The sequence below is a fragment of the Physella acuta genome, unplaced genomic scaffold, assembly GCF_028476545.2.
Source record: "Physella acuta isolate Inbredline_101_S28 unplaced genomic scaffold, ASM2847654v3 ptg000738l, whole genome shotgun sequence".
Taxonomy (NCBI): Eukaryota; Metazoa; Mollusca; class Gastropoda; family Physidae; genus Physella; species Physella acuta.
The window spans coordinates 918214-937990 of record NW_026732256.1 but is presented as its reverse complement, the minus strand read 5'-3'; the positions used below and the strand labels follow the sequence as shown (position 1 = coordinate 937990).

Below are 19777 nucleotides of genomic sequence, written 5' to 3'. Positions count from 1 at the left end.
TTTTTTGTGACTTTTTCTCCTAGCAAAAACTGCCTTTTTTCTGTGGTTTTTTTTTTTTTTTGTGACTTTTTCCGTTCGCCGACTAGCCTTGTCCTTAGCCATACAAAATACAAAGCTTATTTATTTGTATAATGTTTGGTTGTAGCCTAAAAGCACGCAGTTTAAAACTTATTTATTTTCAAATAGGCCTAGTAGGCCTACTGTAGAATTTGATAAAACAGATTTAAAAAAAAAAAAAAAGCAGCAGTTGAATGTAAAAGTTGTTTTTAAAGACGGCCTAAATTTTTAAAAAATCTGAATGAATGCTTTAGCACGTGTTAAAATGGTTTGTTCATTGTTGAGTCATAATTATAAATCTTAATCAGATTTGTGAGTTTTTTTCCTGTAGCTTTATCAGATTCTGAGCTTATCAGTCTCATCAGTGAATTTAAAATTCTAGAATTAGATCTAGATCTAAATCTAGATCTAGATCTAGATCTAGATCTATCTATTTTATCTGGGTGTGGGGAAATTGCGAGACGCGAAAAGCGAAATGGCGAGGCGGGAAAATGCGAGAAGGGCGCGAAAACGGTCGGTCACGTGACTTTTTTGTCTCGCATTTTACCACAAGCCGATACTTACGCTGGGTGGTGTTGAAATGCAAAGATTTCTGCGAAAAATTTACCGCACCCGATTTTCAGTGGTATTTGGTCAAGACTTCAAAGACGTTTCGTTTACATTGTTAAAACTTCCGATTTTTCCGTCGCTAGGCATACTGATGATTTGTCAACTCCCCCCATCTTTTGTGTCGACTTAGAATACCACCTTGTTCGAAACCGACGGAAATACCGCCGACGATAGATCAACTTCTGTCTTTTGTGTGGAACGCCGAGGCCGCCTGATTTACCGTCTTTGAAGATCGCCGTGCCTGGATCCGCTGCCGCCGCAAACATATTTTCTATTGTTGCATAGAAATTTTGTGTTATAGCTGCCGCCTACGATTTTTTCTAGCTTATTTTACCATATAAATCTAAGCACAAGGAAATGCCTACATCATTTGGATACAACAAAATAAAGTGACGTCACCGATATTATCAGTTGCTCGTGCTATATAGTAAGCTATGGGCCTACTTCAAATATTTTTAAAACCAAGTTGAACTTATCTGAATTTTTTGGTTTTGGTGGTGGTGTTATTTGGGGTCTTCCATAAATGACGTCACACTCGTAGGGGGGGGGGGGCTGTAATTTTATGACGATGTGTGATGAGGGAGAGGAGGGGGGGGGGGTAGATGTGAAGTCACACTATAAAAAAGCAATGTTAGAAAAAGAATTTTAGACGTTTTTTCGCGTTTTAGAAAACTGTTTTAATACATTGTAATAGGAATTGATTAAAATACTCTATTTTTACCGAAATTAGACAAGATTTTGGGAAATTATAAAAAACGGAAAACAGATGTTGAGCGTGCGGATGATGATGATGAGAACATGGGTGTCAGTGTTGTGTGTGGGATGAACGAGGAGGTCAACTGTGATGAGAATGTGAAATGCTGTGAATGTGGATTGGAAGAAGTAGCACAAGAAAAATGTATAAATGGGAGTCTAATGAACTGGGTTGGGTGTACTATGTGTGAAAGATGGTGTCACGAGGTGTGTTTGAGGACTGTTTCAGAAGATTTTGTTTGTAAATTTTGTTTGTAATTAAAATTACTTAATAAAAAATAAATTGCACTTTTTAGAATTGTTTATACTTTTACACTTTTTGCAAGTACAAAAATCCATAAATAGATGTTGCAAAATATCTCTCCTGCTGACAAGACTATACCAATTCACAATGACACAGCTCACGTTTGTATAAACATGAGCGGGCTAGATTTTTAAATTAATGCCGACTGAGACGGGATTTTCCTCTCGCTAACAAGAGCGGGCGATGACAGTAGCACAGCAACGATGTTAGGATTTTTAAATAGATAGATCTAGATATAGATCTATCTTCTTAGTATCTAGATAAAAAATAACAACATACAACACTCGTGTTAAAGGGTATGGCTAAATGCTTGTTTATTTTAAAACAAAAAAAAATAATTTAAATAAATAAAGATGGAAAAAAAAAGGAAAAAACTTTTTTCGCAAAAAGTGTCTCGCTGTTTACCCTTAATTCCGCAGGTATGTCTCGCATTACCTTCTCGCATTTTCCCGCCTCGCCATTTCGCTTTTCGCATCTCGCAATTTCCCCACACCCATTTTATCTAGAGTCTAGTCTAGATCGTACAATCGCCCTGTGAGTGAAACTGAGTCAGTGAGTGTGAAGCGCATTTATTTTTTAATTGTAAGTAGATCTAGATCTAATAAGTATTAGATCTAGATCTAGTAATCCATCGTTTTAACTTATCTTTAGCCTTTAGGGCACTTTAGGCGTGCGTAAAATCGACAGAGGCTAGACTCTTCATCAAGATCTAGATGTCTAGATCAGTAGATCTGGTAGTAGATCTATCTAGATCTAACTCTCTCTAGTAGGCATTCCATTAAAAAAATTAAAATTGGCTAATTAAATGTATGAGCATTGCAAAAATATTGTGCTTGATGTAACTAGAATAACACTGAAAAAATTTTCTTTCTAGCTTCAGTAGTTTTTTTTTAATGAATTTTTTACGTAATGGGTGAATGTCCACTATATTTCTTTGTAAGTCATGAAAATCACTGTCCCCTAACTTTGAAATAGCACTGCTCAGTTATTTTTAAAGATACAATGTTAAAACTTTGCAGGATCTTACTTCAGCATGCTTGAATTACATATATTAATTGAAATCATTAAGTCATTCACTGGGAGCAGAATAATTAGCATTCCTTTAAGGGATACATTACGGCTATTATGGGCCCTAATTTCTAAGTTGCACTGCTCAGTTGTTTTTAAAACTACAATGTTTAAACTTTGCAGGATCTTACTTCAGCATGCTTGAATTACATATATTAATTGAAATCATTAATTCATTCACTGGGAGCAGAATAATTAGCATTCCTTTAAGGGATACATTTTGACTATTATGGGCCCTAATTTCTAAGTTGCACTGCTCAGTTGTTTTTATAGGTACAATGTTAAAACTCTGCATGATCTTACTTCAGCATGTTTGAATTACATTTATTAATTTAATTATTAATAGACTTGACAGTAGCAGAACTAATTGAATAAAAAGGTAGTAGGCACTAATTTTTTTTTAATAAATTAAACCGAACAATTTATCTTAGGCACACTGGCAAGCCAGTAGTTTTATTTACTGAATGGTTGTCTTTAAAAACTATTATTATTAGCAACACAACAAGTAGAATAACTTAAATAACATTTCAGGAAGCCTACACCAAATTAATAACATTGCAAGTAAAAAAAACAACTCATCTCTGACTATTATCTTATCAGGATAAATGTTTTATATTAAATGATTCTCAATAAATAATTAAATTTACACAATTAAACAAAAAGCAAAGTTAATATATACATCAAAACAATAAACTTTTAAGGTAGACATAGCTTACATCAATACAATAACAGGTGAGACTTATACCAAGTTAAGCTTTGTACAACATGGACTACAACTGTCATCCTAGCTCCTAAACACAAGGTCACCTGTCAGTAAATCAGTGACTAGAGATGTCATTGTCATGTCATAGTCAACACTGTCAGTTTCCAATTCATCAGGTCCCCAGTAAGTAATTGTACATTTCATTGTCTTAGTCTTCTGTTGCTTAAAATTTACCACTCTGCCAGAATACATTTTATCAACTCCTTCCTCTGTCCATAAATGCTTAAGTAGATGTCCTGTATAGGTTTCAGTCAGTTCAGACATAGGATTTTCTGAAGTAATATACATTGCAATGAGGCCCATAACTTCAGATGACGCAGATGAAAACACACTAGCATTCAGATCTTTAGCACTCAAAGCCATAGCAACCTCTTTTTCTAGAGCCTTACGGTTGGATTGTTCATGTTTCTGACCAGCTTCTAGCATTCGACGCATCATCACTGCTTCCATCATCTTCTTCCTTTGTGCTGCAAGTTCCCTTGCTCTGTACCCCTCTTTCATTGCAAAATAAACTAATCTATGTTGGGTCATTTTGTCCTGTTGCAGAAGCCATCCTACAGTATCATTTGTCCGTCCTCTCACCTTTCCGTCTACAAAACCAGCTGTCGCATTAGGGGCACGACGCCATAAATAGTCAGTCATTCCTAATATTCTCTCAGCTGCCATGTTGTGTGAAGGAGCAGTTGAAGCTTGTGTCAACTGCTCAACTGTAGGGCTAGAAAGGTCGCCACTGGTATATCGAACAAACTGGCGGTCAAAGACCTTAACAATTTCATGTAATATTTGCTTCAAAGTTTGCTTTACTTTATCCCTGTGGGATTCAATATTGTTGATGATTGCTGTCAGCACCATGTCTGAAGCTGCATCAATGGGTTCATTAAAAACATTCATAGTGGGACATAACAACTCTTCTGGCTCAGCAGCAAACCTGTCCAAAACATTTTTAGAGCTTTGTATCACAGGGACCATGTCTAAATTCATTGAATTTGCATAGAATTTAGTCACCCATGGCCCTGTGACTGTTTTCCCGATTAACCCGAGTGCAATTAATTGAGCAACAACCCTAGGGTCATCCAGCTCTTCCTTAATGCTTTTTTTAAGGTTGGTGCCTCAACAAATTTCTTCAGCTCTTTTAGATATAAAATTATAATTCCAGCTGAATGGAATAAAATGTGCAACCGGTTACCGACGTACCGAAGGAAAACTCCCACTGGAATATTTTTTTCTCTAAAATAGGTCTTGAACCCGCTAGGGTCTCCACTGGATTGCTTGTATCTGAGCTTGGAAATACTCAAAATACAGTGCAATGTCTTGTTGCCTATCTCAGTATCATTTTCCAATGCCCTTCTGGCACCAGCAGCAAAACTATCTAGCGGATGAACATTGCAATTCAATTCCAGCAGGTGTGTCTGTAACAAAGTATTCAGCTGGTTTACAACACTATGATTCACAGCTGCCCTATCTGTCACAGTGGATTTAATGGTGGACATAAGAGTTTTGTACAGCTGCTCTAAATTTGGATGATTTATGTATTTACAATATATGTTTACAATATCTTTTAACTTAACACTAATATGTTCTATGTAATCTACAGCTTTACCACCAGGTAAAGGTTTTACATCAACAGCAAGAGTTTTACCTGCAGCAGAAATATGGATTTCATTTACATGACTACCATCAATGGTGGTTGCATCCCATGACAGTGTAGCACCATCAAGGGATGCAAGTGCCTCGCCAACCTGCAGATCAGCTAAAATGCCTATTTCATAAGCCATTTGAGCCACTGTAGATTTGCGAGGCACGCAGTCAAGTTTCTTTCCAGCTTCCTGCTCCAGGAAAAACTGTAATAGCTGTCCAGCAGCTAACACAGAAACATTTTTCAACAAAGATTGGTACATACAAATTCTCATAGAAGTACCATAATGCTTTCCTTCTTTGGTTACAATAGTTTGTCCCTCTTCTTGGGGTTCTTGCATGTTGATGGCATTATCATACATTAATTCTAAATCATTGACCATTGATTTTAAATTTTTGATGGTTTTGTTTTTGATCTTGACCACATTTTCTAGTGCTTCAATTTTTCTTTCTCTTCTTGATAATTTTTTCTTTAAACTGGCAAGTTGATTCAGTTTCATTTTGTATTGGATGGAATCTGCAAACGGATTGCAGTTAAGTTTTTTTTTAATCTCTACTTTCTCTGCTTCCAACTGCCTATTCTTTTTCTCTTGTTTGAGGAGTCTGTCAGTGAGTCGTTTAATTTTTTTATTTAGATCTTTAATTTGAAAAACTTTATTTGATTGAAGTTCATTTTGATAGAATTTTAAACTAGTTTTCAATTTTTTATTTGATTTCAATAACTGTTCTGTAGACTTTCTTTTGTATGCACAACCTACACAGTCTTGTTTAAGTTTTAAAGGTGAGGCTTGTTTTGGGGGGATTAGTGTTGTTATTAATTCAGGTGCTAACTTAGAGACAATCCCCTTTTCTTTAGGTACAGGCTCTTGAAATGGCATTTCCATAAAATTTATAATTTTATCCCATTGTGCTTGTGGCTTAAGAGATCTAAATTTAACACATAATCTGTTGATTTTATTATAAAGTTGATGACTGTTACTTGACGCTGGTATTATTTCTTCCAAAACTTGCACTGCCTTTTTAATTTGTTTTTTATTTTCATACCATACATGAATTATATGGCCTTGCTTTATGCCAGCTGCTGTCCGAAAGTCAGAATACTGATTAATCAGAATTGGTAAATCTTTGGCAGAATGCTTATCAGGGCTCCCAGAGCCTGTAGATTTACCACCTGCTGAAGTATTCATTTCCTCATCCATACTCTTGATCATATATCTAGAGGAAAAGAAATCAACATTAATACTACTGTAAAAGTAGAATTTATTGTTTTAATACAGGCAAGTGTGTAGCATAATAAAGTAAGGGATAAGGAAATATATGCTTAAAATAATTTCTTTTCTTGAGTGGTAATTTATTATTGGTTATTAGCTTGATGTGCAAAAAAAACCCCACTGGCTTTCTTCAACAGCCTTTGACATATTTATACATCTTTTATTTTTAAAAGGCAATCATTCATTTGCAATAAACTCTACGATTAAGGAACAAGTGAACATTTATAAAGGCGACGCCGGCCCCCACGCCCCTATAGGTTTTCCGGTCTCGCCATATTTTTTTATTATAAAATGGCGTTATTGTGGTGAATCAAACACCCTTTTTTCGGTCAAAATACCACTAGAAAACGTGCCTCAAATTAGATGAAATCATTATTAACTTATAATATACATAATGTAATTTTTGAGAATACAAAGAGATAGCTTGATAAACTCACCTTTCTATCAAAAGTTGTCGTTGAAACACGCACAAAATTAGACCACGTTTCGCAATATTATAACTTGGAGAAGGAAGAGAGAAAAGTAATGCAGTTAGCAGTTTAAAATCACACATTATTTCATTAAATTGGTGAAAAGTTGGCCCGACTACGAAATTGAATCGATTACTTTAAAATCCCTATATTTTCTCACTATGTATTTCAATAAGGAAGATAATCGACGAAATTTTACAATAGCGAAATTCCCCGGTTGCCGTTCTTAAAGCAAGGTGGCGGCGATGCCGACATCGCTACTCTCTAGCTCAGGGAATGTGTGAAAAAGTTGCCTCATTGTGTTAAGGCTTATTTTATATTTTAATAGAACTAGATTAGGCCTAGACAGTGTTTCTTCCAGACTTTTTTCTCCGGGGGGGGCACTTGAAATCTTCGTGGGGGGCGGTAAACTTTCTTCGGGGGGGCGGACACTGTTAAAAGTATATATTTTCTATATAAATTATATAAATTTCATTTCGTTCGGGGGGGCGGTAAAAATTTTTGGGGGGGCAAAGCCCCCCCGAAGAGATGCCTGGAAGAAACTCTGGGCCTAGATCTATTGAATTGTTGGTAATCTATCGTTTTAGGTACGTAAAATCGCCCGCGATTAGTAATGTGAAAAACAGGCGACTCCTTAAATTTTAATAATTATTTCGCATTTTTAGGAGGATTTATGTTTTGAAAAATACAAAAATGTTTAGGCCCCTACCTACTTGTTTCATTTATGTACCTGTTTTTAAACAATTGATTAAAACTTTTCAGTAATAAATGAAGACTAGCGATGTTTCCAACAGATGCAACCATGCTCATTTATTATAACAGCCATCTTGTTTTTTTTTTGTTTTTTTTATTGTAAACTTATAGCGCAAGATTCAGGGGGAGCCACTCTAACTTACAGATGGCAGATTTTTGTATAGTAAATCATGCTCGCAAACACTGCTGTTTAAAGTTAATTTCTTACCTATATTGATATATTTAGCCACTGATTTAGGTTTATTATTCATTTATCTATACTATTTGACACAAATATAAATATATCACAATATACAATATACTTCTATTAAAGCCTTGACAATGAGGTAACATTTTCGTACAATACTAGCCGCGGCGATTTTACCTATCTAAAACGATAGATTACCGAATTGTTTTAGCCTAATCAGTAGTAAATCAGTAGTAATTTTAGGTAATTTAAAATTTGGCCGATGCTAGCCGGAAAAAGATTTGCATGCGCAATGGAGAGAATCTACGACTTGCCATCGCGGAGATGTTTTTGATGGTACTGCACATGCGTGTGTTTACAAACGCAGAACCCTAACACCAACCCTAATTCTAACCCTATCCCTAATCCTTACCCTAGCCAAAGGTCATGCGCAGAGCTATCTTTTGCCGATAAGTGGAGACGTTGAAAACATCACTAATCTTTATTTATTAGGCCTACTGAGAATAGTGAGAAGTTTTAATACAATTGCTTTAAAACAGGTTCATGAATGAAGGGTTGAAACATTTCTGTAACTTTTAGCACATAAATCTTTCTAAAAATGTGAAATAATTACAAAAATTTGATGAGTCACCCTTTTTTCACATTACTAGCCTCGGCCGATTTTACGCACCTAAAACGATAGATTACATAATTGTGATATATTTGTGTTAAATATTTTAGATAACTGAATAATTCAATAATAAACCAAATAAATGGCTAATACTACTGAATAGTAAATTTATCAATATTTTACTAGCCTCTGCCGATTTTACTTACCTATGGCTAAAACGATAGATTACCGCCCAGTAGCCTATACAGTAATCTATCATTTTTGGTTCGTAAATTTAAAACCGGCCGAGGCTAGTAATGTGAGATAAAATTGCTTAATTGTTTAGGCTTCGATAGAAGTATATAACTATATTACGATATATTAGTATCAAATATTAGCCTATTGATAATTAAATAATAAACCCAAATCAATGGCTAAATATATCAATATAAGCTAGAAGTTAACTTTAAACAGCAGTGTTTGTGAACAATATTCAATATTTGCTATATAGGCCTAAACAGCAGTCTTTTGTAAAATAGACTGGCTTTTTTTAATCTTCCGCTAAATCTGTAAGTTTACCAAAAATAAACTTAATTAAACAAGAAGGCTGCTGAAGTAAACGAGCTTTGTTGCATCTGATGAAATCATCACTAGTCTTTATTTATTACTAAAAAGTTCTAATCCAATTATTTAAATAAGGTACATGAATGAAACTTTAAAACATTTTTAGTAACTTTCAAAACTTAAATCTTCCTTAAAATGTTAAATAATTATTAATATTTAGGCCTAATAAAACTAATAAGTAATAAGAAATATTCTTTTTACATTACTTGCTTCGGCCGATTTTATGTACTTAAAACGATAGATTACCGCCTATAACTACTTTATTTACTTTTACCACTAATTTTAGTAATTTAGTCAATTTACTGCGATAAAGACTATTTGAGTCAATTTAAATTCTAGTGCTCATGCAGACCCAGAATTTATTTTAGAATCTAGACAATTTTAGTAATTTTAGAGAAAGCAGAAATACTTGAATGAAATAGATCTAGTGAAATACTTAGAAATATGCATTTGAAATTTGACACTCCATTATAAAAATCTGTATTTAGGCCTTTTTACTTTCTCATACGTAAAGTATAGAGGAACTAATGTAATTGTGCACAAATATCACATGGAATTTTGATAGTTTTCATCGTCTTACACCTCAGTACTTTATCATATTAGTCATATACGGAGTATAAGGGACTTATTTTAATCGGGCAAAAAAAATATGTAGACTTGAAATTTTTGGGGTTGTGGACTACAATTTTCGGGTGGCGGACACTGTTAAAAGTATATATTTTCTATATAAATTCCATTTCCATTGGGGGGGGGGGGGGTAAACATTCTTCGGGTGATAGACAATATTTTTTTTTAAAATTGGTCACATGTTGACACTTATTATTATTTACTAGGGTATCCATCATACAACCTAGTCCTGCACACCAGAGTGAACAAACATTTTAAAAGGGTTTCATCAACACATTGCCAATCATGTATTCTCAGATGTGTAACATTTTTTTTCTAGAATTGTGTTATTTAAGTGTAGTCAGCATGGCGTTATATTGCATCCTAGTTGTTGGGGCACGGGCTAGTCCAGATGCCGCTAGTGTAAACTAACCACCCTCTATAATTGTAAAGTAGAACATAACAAGCCAGGTGTCTGGCATTGACTGGTGTTCTCTGTAGCCACCAATTACCCCACAGCAACAATGCTGGGTGAGTCCTCTAGTTTAATTTAGTCATTGAATGTAGTGTCCTACTGTATCCCTAGTGTAGGGTGTTCTTTAAAACCAATTTACTACATTTAATGTAGGTTCCATAGTGCTCACAGTGGAGCCCTGGGTCACCAGATTGCCGGTGAGCCAGTTGACACATAGGGTTTTTATTAAGTCGTTCATTATAATAAGAGGGAGACCAGGGCACAAAATTGCACTCTGTCAGCACGCAGGAGGACACGCGTTATTCAATTTAGTTGCTAAGCCAATGCAAAAATTTAATTTTAGTTCAGCAATATTATAGCTAAAAATTTAGATAGAGGCTGTCAATCTGATTATAGATCAGTTTGAATTTTTTAAAAGCTGACCATAAATAAAAAAAGTTATGAATTTTTTAGTCATTAAAAAATAGCAGTTTTTTTTCAGACAACTGGGATAGACCCTGAAAGAGGAAAAATACTGGGTGTATGGACCAAAATTTTAAGTTTTTCACTAAAAGTAGTATCAAAGCAAGAAGACTTTATCAATTGATGTAATTTTAAGATATTTTATAGACTTGTATGCTGAATCCAATGATGCTATTTTAAAAGGTGTCCTTTAATTATACAACCGGCTAATCTCATAGATTATGTAATACCCTCCTTCAATTTTTTTTAAAACTTCTAATAATCCATGTGATAAGAAGTGATTTCTTTGAAATTTAAAACAATTTTAATGTATAATCTGACATTAACATAATATGCTGAAGCTAATGGTGGTATTAAAATGGATCACTATTGTTACATATCTATCAAATGTCAGGTTATGTAATCCGACCCTTTGCTCAAAATAGTGAACGATTTTAGTAGCCTATCGCATTCATAATGTGTCACATTCTTTGAAACCATTTACAGCTGTTTTGATTTTTATAGGCCTATTAAAATTAGCTCATTCATCGTAGCTTTCAAATGTTGTTTGTATGCTAAGTAAGTGATAGTGTTACTATTTTTTTTCAGTGAAATGCCACCTTCAAAAGCAAAAGCCCATTTAGCCAGAGCAAGAGCTGCCAAGCTTACAAAGAAACTCCAGAAACAGCATGATGGACCAGAATTTCCATCAACTGAAAATCCAGGAACTGACTGCCAGAACGCTGCATTACCAGTGGTTCCAGTTATAAGAGAATCTTCACCTGAGGGGAAGCAAAACCTTGCTGCCTCTTCAACACAGGAAACGCCTGATGTTGATGTGCCTGCAGATGAGGCAGTGTCATCATATGCACTGATTGACCTCAGCAGCTTAGACAAGATTGTCAGTGAGTTAAAATGTAACGCATGCTGTGAAAAGCTTGCATTGTCATGTGAGAGGAGAGCAGGTGCTGTGTTGATGTTGCAGGTTACTTGCAGTAAATGTAATTTGATACTCTCCAGCACCGCAACATCCAAAACTCTTAAAGACAGCAATCACTATGATGTTAATCGACGGCTGGTGACGGCTTTTGAGTACATAGGTCAAGGGCATGACGAGATGGAAGTTTTCTGTGAAGTGATGGGGATAGAGCCTATGCAAAACAAAACTTACGAATCCCACTTGAATGCTATTCGTAGAAAAAAGAAAAAAAGATGCTTCTACAAATAAATACTATTAAAACAACAAAAATTTGTATTAATTAATTTTCAGCATTGTATACATTATTAGCCAAATTTCTTATTACATACCTACATTTAAAAAAAAAAATTCCCTATTTTGTTCAACAAAAGGGAATTGCCATTATTTTATTTTTTAATATTTGTAGTAAATTTTAATTTTAAAAAATAATGAATGTAAAGAAGTAAATGTGTTCTTTAACTTTATTATAAAGTCATTTAGTCTATTAATTTCTATTTATGACTATTTAATTAATATTTCAAAAAACATTGTAAACTGCAATTGGAAATTGTCATTATAAATATTTCTGTTGAGACTTTTGTTTTTATATAGCAAAATATACCTTTAGATAATTGAGATAAAACAAACCCAAGATGTTTATGGTACCTGATAAATCTTAGTACTGTTACTATTACTCTCTATGACATGATTTCACATTACTTCTTTCTATAAATATTAGGAAAGGTGTTTTAGGTAGTCCAAATTAATTATGCATTTCACTAGAGCTTTTTTTTATTCCAAGATCTATGGTACCAATTTTGTCAAAATATCTTAACAAATAACAAACCAACATATACATATTCTCATGCATCTTCAAAAAGTGCCATTTTAAAGAACCAATTTTCATTTTTTACTGAAATTATTAACAGCATAGATGTCCAGGAATTTGTGTTTTCTCCAAAGTATGTAGTAGCTATGTCAAACTTTTTGTGGCATCCGATAAAAAAAAATAAATTAACGTGCACAAAGCAAATATTATTGGTCATTTATATTTTCAGCCCATAAATAGCATAGAATTACAAAAAATTTAAACATTAATAACAAATTTTGGCCTTGATAAACAATACAAAATATTACAATAACAGATATTACTTAAAGATAAATATAAGAACATGCTCTTGGTTAATTTGTCTTTATTGTACCTAGAAAAATTAGGAGATTACACAGGCACAAAAATGCCCATCATACAATATTTTTACAAAATAGGTTAAAAATTCATAATGAAGAGATAAATATTGCCACATAACTATTTTAAAAAAGTAAACCAATTTAGTCCTGTCAAAATATACACAAACAAAAATATCAAAATGAATTCTCAAGGTCTATACAACTAATTGGCAACTTTTCACAGAAGGGTGTACATTTTCACTATTAAAAAGGGTAAATATGACAAAAATTAAATAGACACTCATTTAATTATTATACATCAATACAAAGCAAAGTAATATAATAATAGAAACCTAAAGTAGATCCAATCAAAGGTCATTTTCTGATAAAATAACTTCTTTTAATATCATTGGGATCTATGTTCTATAATAGTGAAGTGGGAAATGAATGTACTGCAATTTAATATGCTATTGCAGCTGCACTTTTTAAACTGTTTGTAGATTGTTTTCAATTTCCAAAATGGTTTCCTTTTATAAATATTATTTTTCTAATGTAATGTGTTATCATATTGTCATCAAGTTTGTGTCTTATTTTGTTGAACAGCGTAACATGTAAAAAATGTACAGAGATGTTCTAAACCCATCACAATCTTAAGTTACAGATGACCTAAAAGGTTTTGATTTTAAAATGTAATTTATTGCTTTAAATTAAGGTAAATATAAAGTTCTTAAAAGGTTGTCAGTAATATAAAAACATTGTATGTAAACATAATTGATGACATGTTAACCATGGAATATAACAAAAATGAGCAGAAACCTTGCTTTTGGAGTTTGTTGTTAAAAAGGTCAATAAATGTGTTTTGTTAATAAAATATTTCATATTTTTGTATAATGTTTTTTTCAAACCTAACAGTTAAATTTCTCTATTGTTGATATTCATATAATAAGTAATGAATGTTTTAGTATTTTTACATTTTTTAGGAATAAAATTATATGAATATAAGTAAACAAAAATGTAAATTTTTTGTTTAACAATAACGAATCGATAAATAAAGTTATTTGTCATGTTATTTAAAGATTATTCTTTTAAAATCCATCACCTCATTTTTATAGAGTTAAAGGTATTTCAGGGTTAAATGTTGAAAGTAAAATTTAAATGATGGAAGATCACTGTAATTAATTATCAGATAATAGACATCCACATGTGACTAGATAGGGTTATGGGTAAAAAAAAAATAATCATTGTAATTAAAATACATTTTTAATTTATTTTAAATCAGTACGCTTGATTTGTAATAAATATGCATCATTTAACAATGTAAACATTATTTATAGACCTGCCTTAATTTTGACACTGCTTGTTGAACAAAACATCTAAAGCCACTTGGGTTGTATTTTTTTTAATAAACTGAACACTTGATGTGTCCCCCTCTATAATGAACGACTAGCAAGAACTTAAAAGCAGTGAATAAAATTTAAAAACAAAGATAGAAATTTTATACAATATGCCACAGTAAAAGTGTACATCGTGTAAGTATGTATTACATTATGGGTAGTACAAAATAGCATATAGAAGTAGTAATTATAAAACATTCAACTAGCATATAATACATTTTTTCTGTAAATAAATATGGTATTTTTTAATATAAAATACCTGCTACTTTAATAAATGACTAACTTTCTTATACCCCATAATTTTAGAGTACAGATAAGCTCAAATTATTGTATTATTTTTATGCACTTAAAATTGACAGTTTAAGTAAATGAAACTGACACTTTCAAATATAATAGAATCTGCTGGCAAAGAAAACTTTAAAAACAGTATTACAATAATTTATTTCTAGAGTAAATATAATCAAATAAATATAAAATGTATTGTACATAAAAATAGGCATGTTTATGTAAATAGTGGAATACTTAAGACAAAAATTTCAGGCATAATAGGCTAACATTGCACTTTTATACCTATCTACCATTAGATAGCTGGTTTTAAATTGTATTAAGAACACAGTAACAAGTATAAACAAGGCAAGCATTGGACTGCAACCCCCAGAGGAAAAGAAAAGTAGGCTGGCCCAAACAAACCTGTAGAAAAGGACTGTGAAAGAAGAAGCAACAGCTGCTGGGCTCATGAAGAGAGCTGCCCAATGAAGATGTGTAGATTCAGCCCTTTCTACCTCAATGGCTCAATTAAGTAACAAGTTTAAGCACCATAATTTGTAATTGTGTTAATTAATTACCCTTATGTTTTTTGACAACCAAAAAGTTAGTAGTGATGGTTAATGGTTATAGTTTTTTTTAAAGATAGCTTTTAGAGATAAACAGCCAAACTTCTAATTATTATATATATATATATCATATTATATATATATATGTAACTAGGGTAGTTACCATACTATGGTTAACAACGTATTACAGTCTGACGTAACAGTGCAGATGGTTTATTAATCGGATTGTATGACAGAAGCTGCGCAATTAATATTCTGATGCAACGATTAGAGTACGAATACGAGTATGAATATGAGTACGAATACGATTACGAATACGAAGGGATATATAGGAGGAACGAGGAAAATTATTCATACATACACGGTAGGAAAGGTCTTTTTTTTTTTACTCAAGCAATAAAAATTAGAATGTCTACTCTGGACGAGAAGCAGACCCATATTGTGGTCCTACCCAGAGAGTCCCACATTAACAAATTTTACGGGGACGGTGATCCAACTTTAACCAACAGGTTCAGTGAAGAGGTCAAAGCGGCCTGGGCCTCGAGATACATGTCACCAGAGGAAAGATTAAGACTGCTGATGGGCAGTATAGGAGAGACGGTTAGGGCAGAGGTCAAATGCCACGATAAAACCATCCAATCAGATCCAGATAAGGTGCTGGATCTAATTATGGAGACCTTTGGGGAGAGACGGTCGGGATCGCAACTGCTATCGGGGTTCGTAGGCTTAAAGCAGAGAATGGCGGATAGTGTGATGGAGTATTCACACCGAATGAACAGGGCCTTTGATTTGGTAAAGGGCAAAACACCTGACATTGATGTGCGCCTACTGAGGGACCATTTCATCGAGGGGCTAGCAACCCCGATCTTAAGGAGAGAGTTGAAAGAAGAGGTCTACAAAGACCCACAGTTGACCTTCCTTCAGGTCAGGAACTCAGCGATCCGCAGGTCCGAGGATGAGGACCAATCGAACTGTTCGGTAGACAAAGTCTCTGTGCCGGAACAGAAACAATCCCCACCCACAGGGACCGGCACGATGGAAACCATGATGGCTCAACTGTTGGCCCACCTGGATAAGGTTGACCAACGATTGGAGAGGTTAGAAAGCAGGTCAACAGCAGAGAATCAGGGCAAAAACGGGACAAAACATAGACAGGTTGGACAGCCGCGACCTGCTGGTCCATCACTCCGGTGGACAGCTGACGGTCGACCAATCTGCCTGTCCTGCTCACAACCCGGACATATGGCACGGTACTGTCCGGTGAAACGATCGCCCTCTGTAAGGCAGGTCAAGGCTACAGAGCGGCGAGGTTATGGCTTAAGAAACAAAATGGGACAAACAATGAAAGAGTCTCAAACAAGACTCGAAGAGAAATTATCAGATATTGAAAAAATGAACTGTGAAATGAACTTGGATGTTAAAAAGTTTCAAGTGAACAATTTGTTGGCTAAGAAAAATGATGATAAGGAAGAAATTGGTAGACTTAATAATGGGATCTCAAGGTTAACCATGAAACTGGATAGGGAAAGTTCATGCAAATTAAAAGCACAGGAGAAATGTTCATCTTTAGAGTGTCTGTTATCTGAAGAAGAAAATAGAAAATTTGTACCTGGTTTTGCAAAAATTGCCGCACCGTTGCATGACTTGGTAAACAAAATGACAAAGAAACACAGTAAGGAGAAAAAGAAAGGTAAAACACAACTGATAGGTGAATTATGGACTGAGGAATGCCTGAACTCGTTTAAGCTACTGAAAAAGGCTTTGACAGAGGCGCCGATATTAGGATACGCAGACTTTGACAAACCATTTCGGCTAGAAATTGACGCCAGCTCTAAAGGTCTGGGAGCTGTGCTATCACAACAACAGGAGCAAGGTTTCAGGGTTATTGCGTATGCCAGTCGAGCTCTGAAGGAATCAGAGAAGAACATGACAAATTACAGCGCCATGAAACTAGAACTTTTGACATTAAAATGGGCTGTGACTGAAAAATTCAGGGACTATCTATTAGGTGCTAAATGTGTGGTATACACTGACAATAACCCCCTGAGTCACCTACAGACAGCACAGTTGGGATCCATCGAACAGCGATGGGCAGCAGAATTGGCACTCTTTGACCTAGAAATAAAATATCGCCCGGGGCGGTCCAATGGCAATGCGGACGCTTTATCAAGGAATCCTTACGAGAGACCGGGTGATGAGGAAGAAACGCTGACAGGAATATGTGAGGTCAACAGAGCGTCAACAGATATCCCTCACGGGGTGCAAGTGAAGCAAAACGGGCAGACTGTGGTGGAGCACACATCCACAGAGCCCCGACATATGGACATCAGTGATTTTAATTGCCTTAATAATAAAGAGATAAGAGATGCCCAGAGAACGGATAGTGGCTTACAGCCGCTGTTGAAATACGTCCAGGAACAAAAATTCCCAGGAAAAAGGGAAAGAGAACAGTTTGGTCGGGAAACAAAGAAACTACTGAGTCAGTGGGACCGTCTCAGCATAAAGATGGTGTTCTCATGCGGAGAATTCATGACCAAATAGACGGGACAATACACCAGGTGGTGGTGCCTGGACAGTTACGAGAAGAAGTGCTAAGGTTGGCACATGACAGGGCAGGACACCAGGGTCAGGACAGGACGCACAAAATATTACGACGGCGGTGTTACTGGCCCAATATGGAGATGGAGGTCAAACGCCATTGTGAGGCTTGTGTGAGGTGTCAGCATGCGAAAATGCCAGTTGTTAAAATAAGACAGCCACCAGGACACTTACTGGCGACAAAACCACTAGAGATTGTGGCTATGGACTTTACGTCGTTGGAGCAATCATCGGATGGGACGGAACATGTGTTGGTAATGACTGATGTATTCACCAAATGGACTGTTGCGGTGCCCACACGAGATCAGACGGCCAAAACAGTGGCAAAGGTCTTAATAGAACATTGGTTCATCAAATATGGCATACCAAGACAATTACACTCTGACCAGGGAAGGGCCTTCGAGTCAGAAGTAATTAACCAACTGTGCAGCCACTACGGGATCAACAAATCTAGAACAACCACATATAATCCTAAAGGAAACGGACAGTGCGAGCGGTTCAACCGCAGCATGCATGATTTGCTGCGTACTCTAGAACCTGAACAGAAAAAACGTTGGCCTGATTTTCTCCCAGAGTTGGTATATCTTAACAACTGCACCCCCCATGCCACAACCGGCCTTTCGCCACACATGTTACTGTTCGGACGGGAGGCTCGACTCCCTCTTGACTTGTTCCTAGGACAAAAGGAAAGTATGACTGGCTCATACACCGCACTAGAATATGTGAATGAACATATGAGACGAATTAGAGAAATGTACAGGGTGGTACAGGAAAGACTAGAACATGAAGCACGGCGAAGGGAACCGCCGGTACAGACAAAGGACCCGCCACTCAAACTGAACGACAGGGTATTACTGCGTAGCCACCCGTTAGGCAGAAACAAAATCCACGACCTCTGGGGACAGGAGATACGGCAAGTCGTGGAGATGCCTAAAGTAGCAGGTGGCCCCTTTAAGATAAGACCCACCAATCACATCAAACCGGATCGGTGGGCGAATATTGCTCAATTAAAGAAATATTGGCATAGTCAAGAAGAGCATTTACATACAAAGAAACCTAAGACAATTAGTGAACCGGAAACTACAACGGAAATTCTCATACCCATCCCGGAAATATGTCACCATCAACAGCACAACAGCGATACACAAGTGGACAATAACTGCAACAATGAGGATCCCGGTCCTCCCAGAAGCAGAGACACAGTAGAACAGCAGATAAGTGGTCCGCGGAGAAGTTTGAGAAACAGAAAGAATACGAAATTTTTCGTCAGCAACCATCAATTCTTTCATGGTCGCGCTGGTATGAGAACAGACTGTTCAAAAAGTTATAAAAGTGAACTGGTGAAGGCACCAAACGAAAAAAGGTGGATGTGAATTCTAGAACTGCGTTGTGTCTGAGGAATATGATGAAGACACATTTGACATGTTGAAATAGGGATAACTGTCAATCTTATACGAATGTGACGACATTGACAATGAGTTGAACAGTTAAATTTTTTTTACGGTGTTGCGTTTGACATTGAAGGAGTGCACCTGCCAAGCGTTGTTTGTGGTTGAAAACACACAAAAAAAGGCGGGGGTGGATGTAACTAGGGTAGTTACCATACTATTGTAAGAACGCATTACAGTCTGATGCAACGATGTGGATTGATGGCGATCGCAAAGCCGCGGCGCAGTATGACAGGCTGATGCAACTAGTGGAAACTATTGCATATACGAGGGGATATAATGAGACGGTGAACTGTAGATACGGACAGTTGAGAAGGGAAAGCCGAACTGTAGAGACGTGTTGAGTAGGAGTGGCAGTATCAAGTTGGTTACTGAACGTTGTAGACGTATTGTGTTAATAGGGACGATAGACATGTGCATTCGGTTATGTGAAGACTAGTGAGGACGGTTGGGGGTCAGTTGATTCATTCTATTATTGTGAAGCATTTCTTTTGATTCATGTAATAAAAGGATCAATGGTAAACCTGCATCTTCGAGTATCTATATTGTGGTCGATGTTGTGTAGAATGAGTAAATACACTCGTTAACATTTGGCACTACAAGCAAATAGACTCGTTACATTTATATATATATATATATTATATATATATATATCATATTATATATATATATTTATATCATATATATATTTATATCATATTATATATACATATATATGTATATATATATACATAAAGATAAATGTATACATATACATGTGTGTGTGCGTGCATG

General features: G+C 35.4%; 1 protein-coding gene across 4 annotated transcripts; it reads left to right on the top strand.

Annotated features, from left to right (window-relative positions):
* Positions 1 to 221: 221 nt before the first annotated feature.
* On the top strand, positions 222 to 14242 carry LOC131950131 (uncharacterized). Of its 4 annotated transcripts, XM_059312174.1 has the most exons (3): positions 2243 to 2275; positions 11215 to 11510; positions 11626 to 14242. In XM_059312174.1, the coding sequence occupies exons 2-3, from the start codon at positions 11219 to 11221 to the stop codon at positions 11685 to 11687; spliced, it is 354 nt and encodes a 117-aa protein (XP_059168157.1). In that variant the 5' UTR covers positions 2243 to 2275; positions 11215 to 11218; the 3' UTR covers positions 11688 to 14242. The 4 variants fall into 4 exon arrangements, with proteins under 4 accessions (XP_059168153.1, XP_059168157.1, XP_059168156.1 ...); XM_059312170.1 differs by lacking the exon at positions 2243 to 2275 and adding an exon at positions 222 to 325 and having other exon boundaries at positions 11215 to 14242; XM_059312173.1 differs by having other exon boundaries at positions 2254 to 2275; positions 11215 to 14242.
* The last annotated feature ends 5535 nt before the right edge of the window (positions 14243 to 19777 follow it).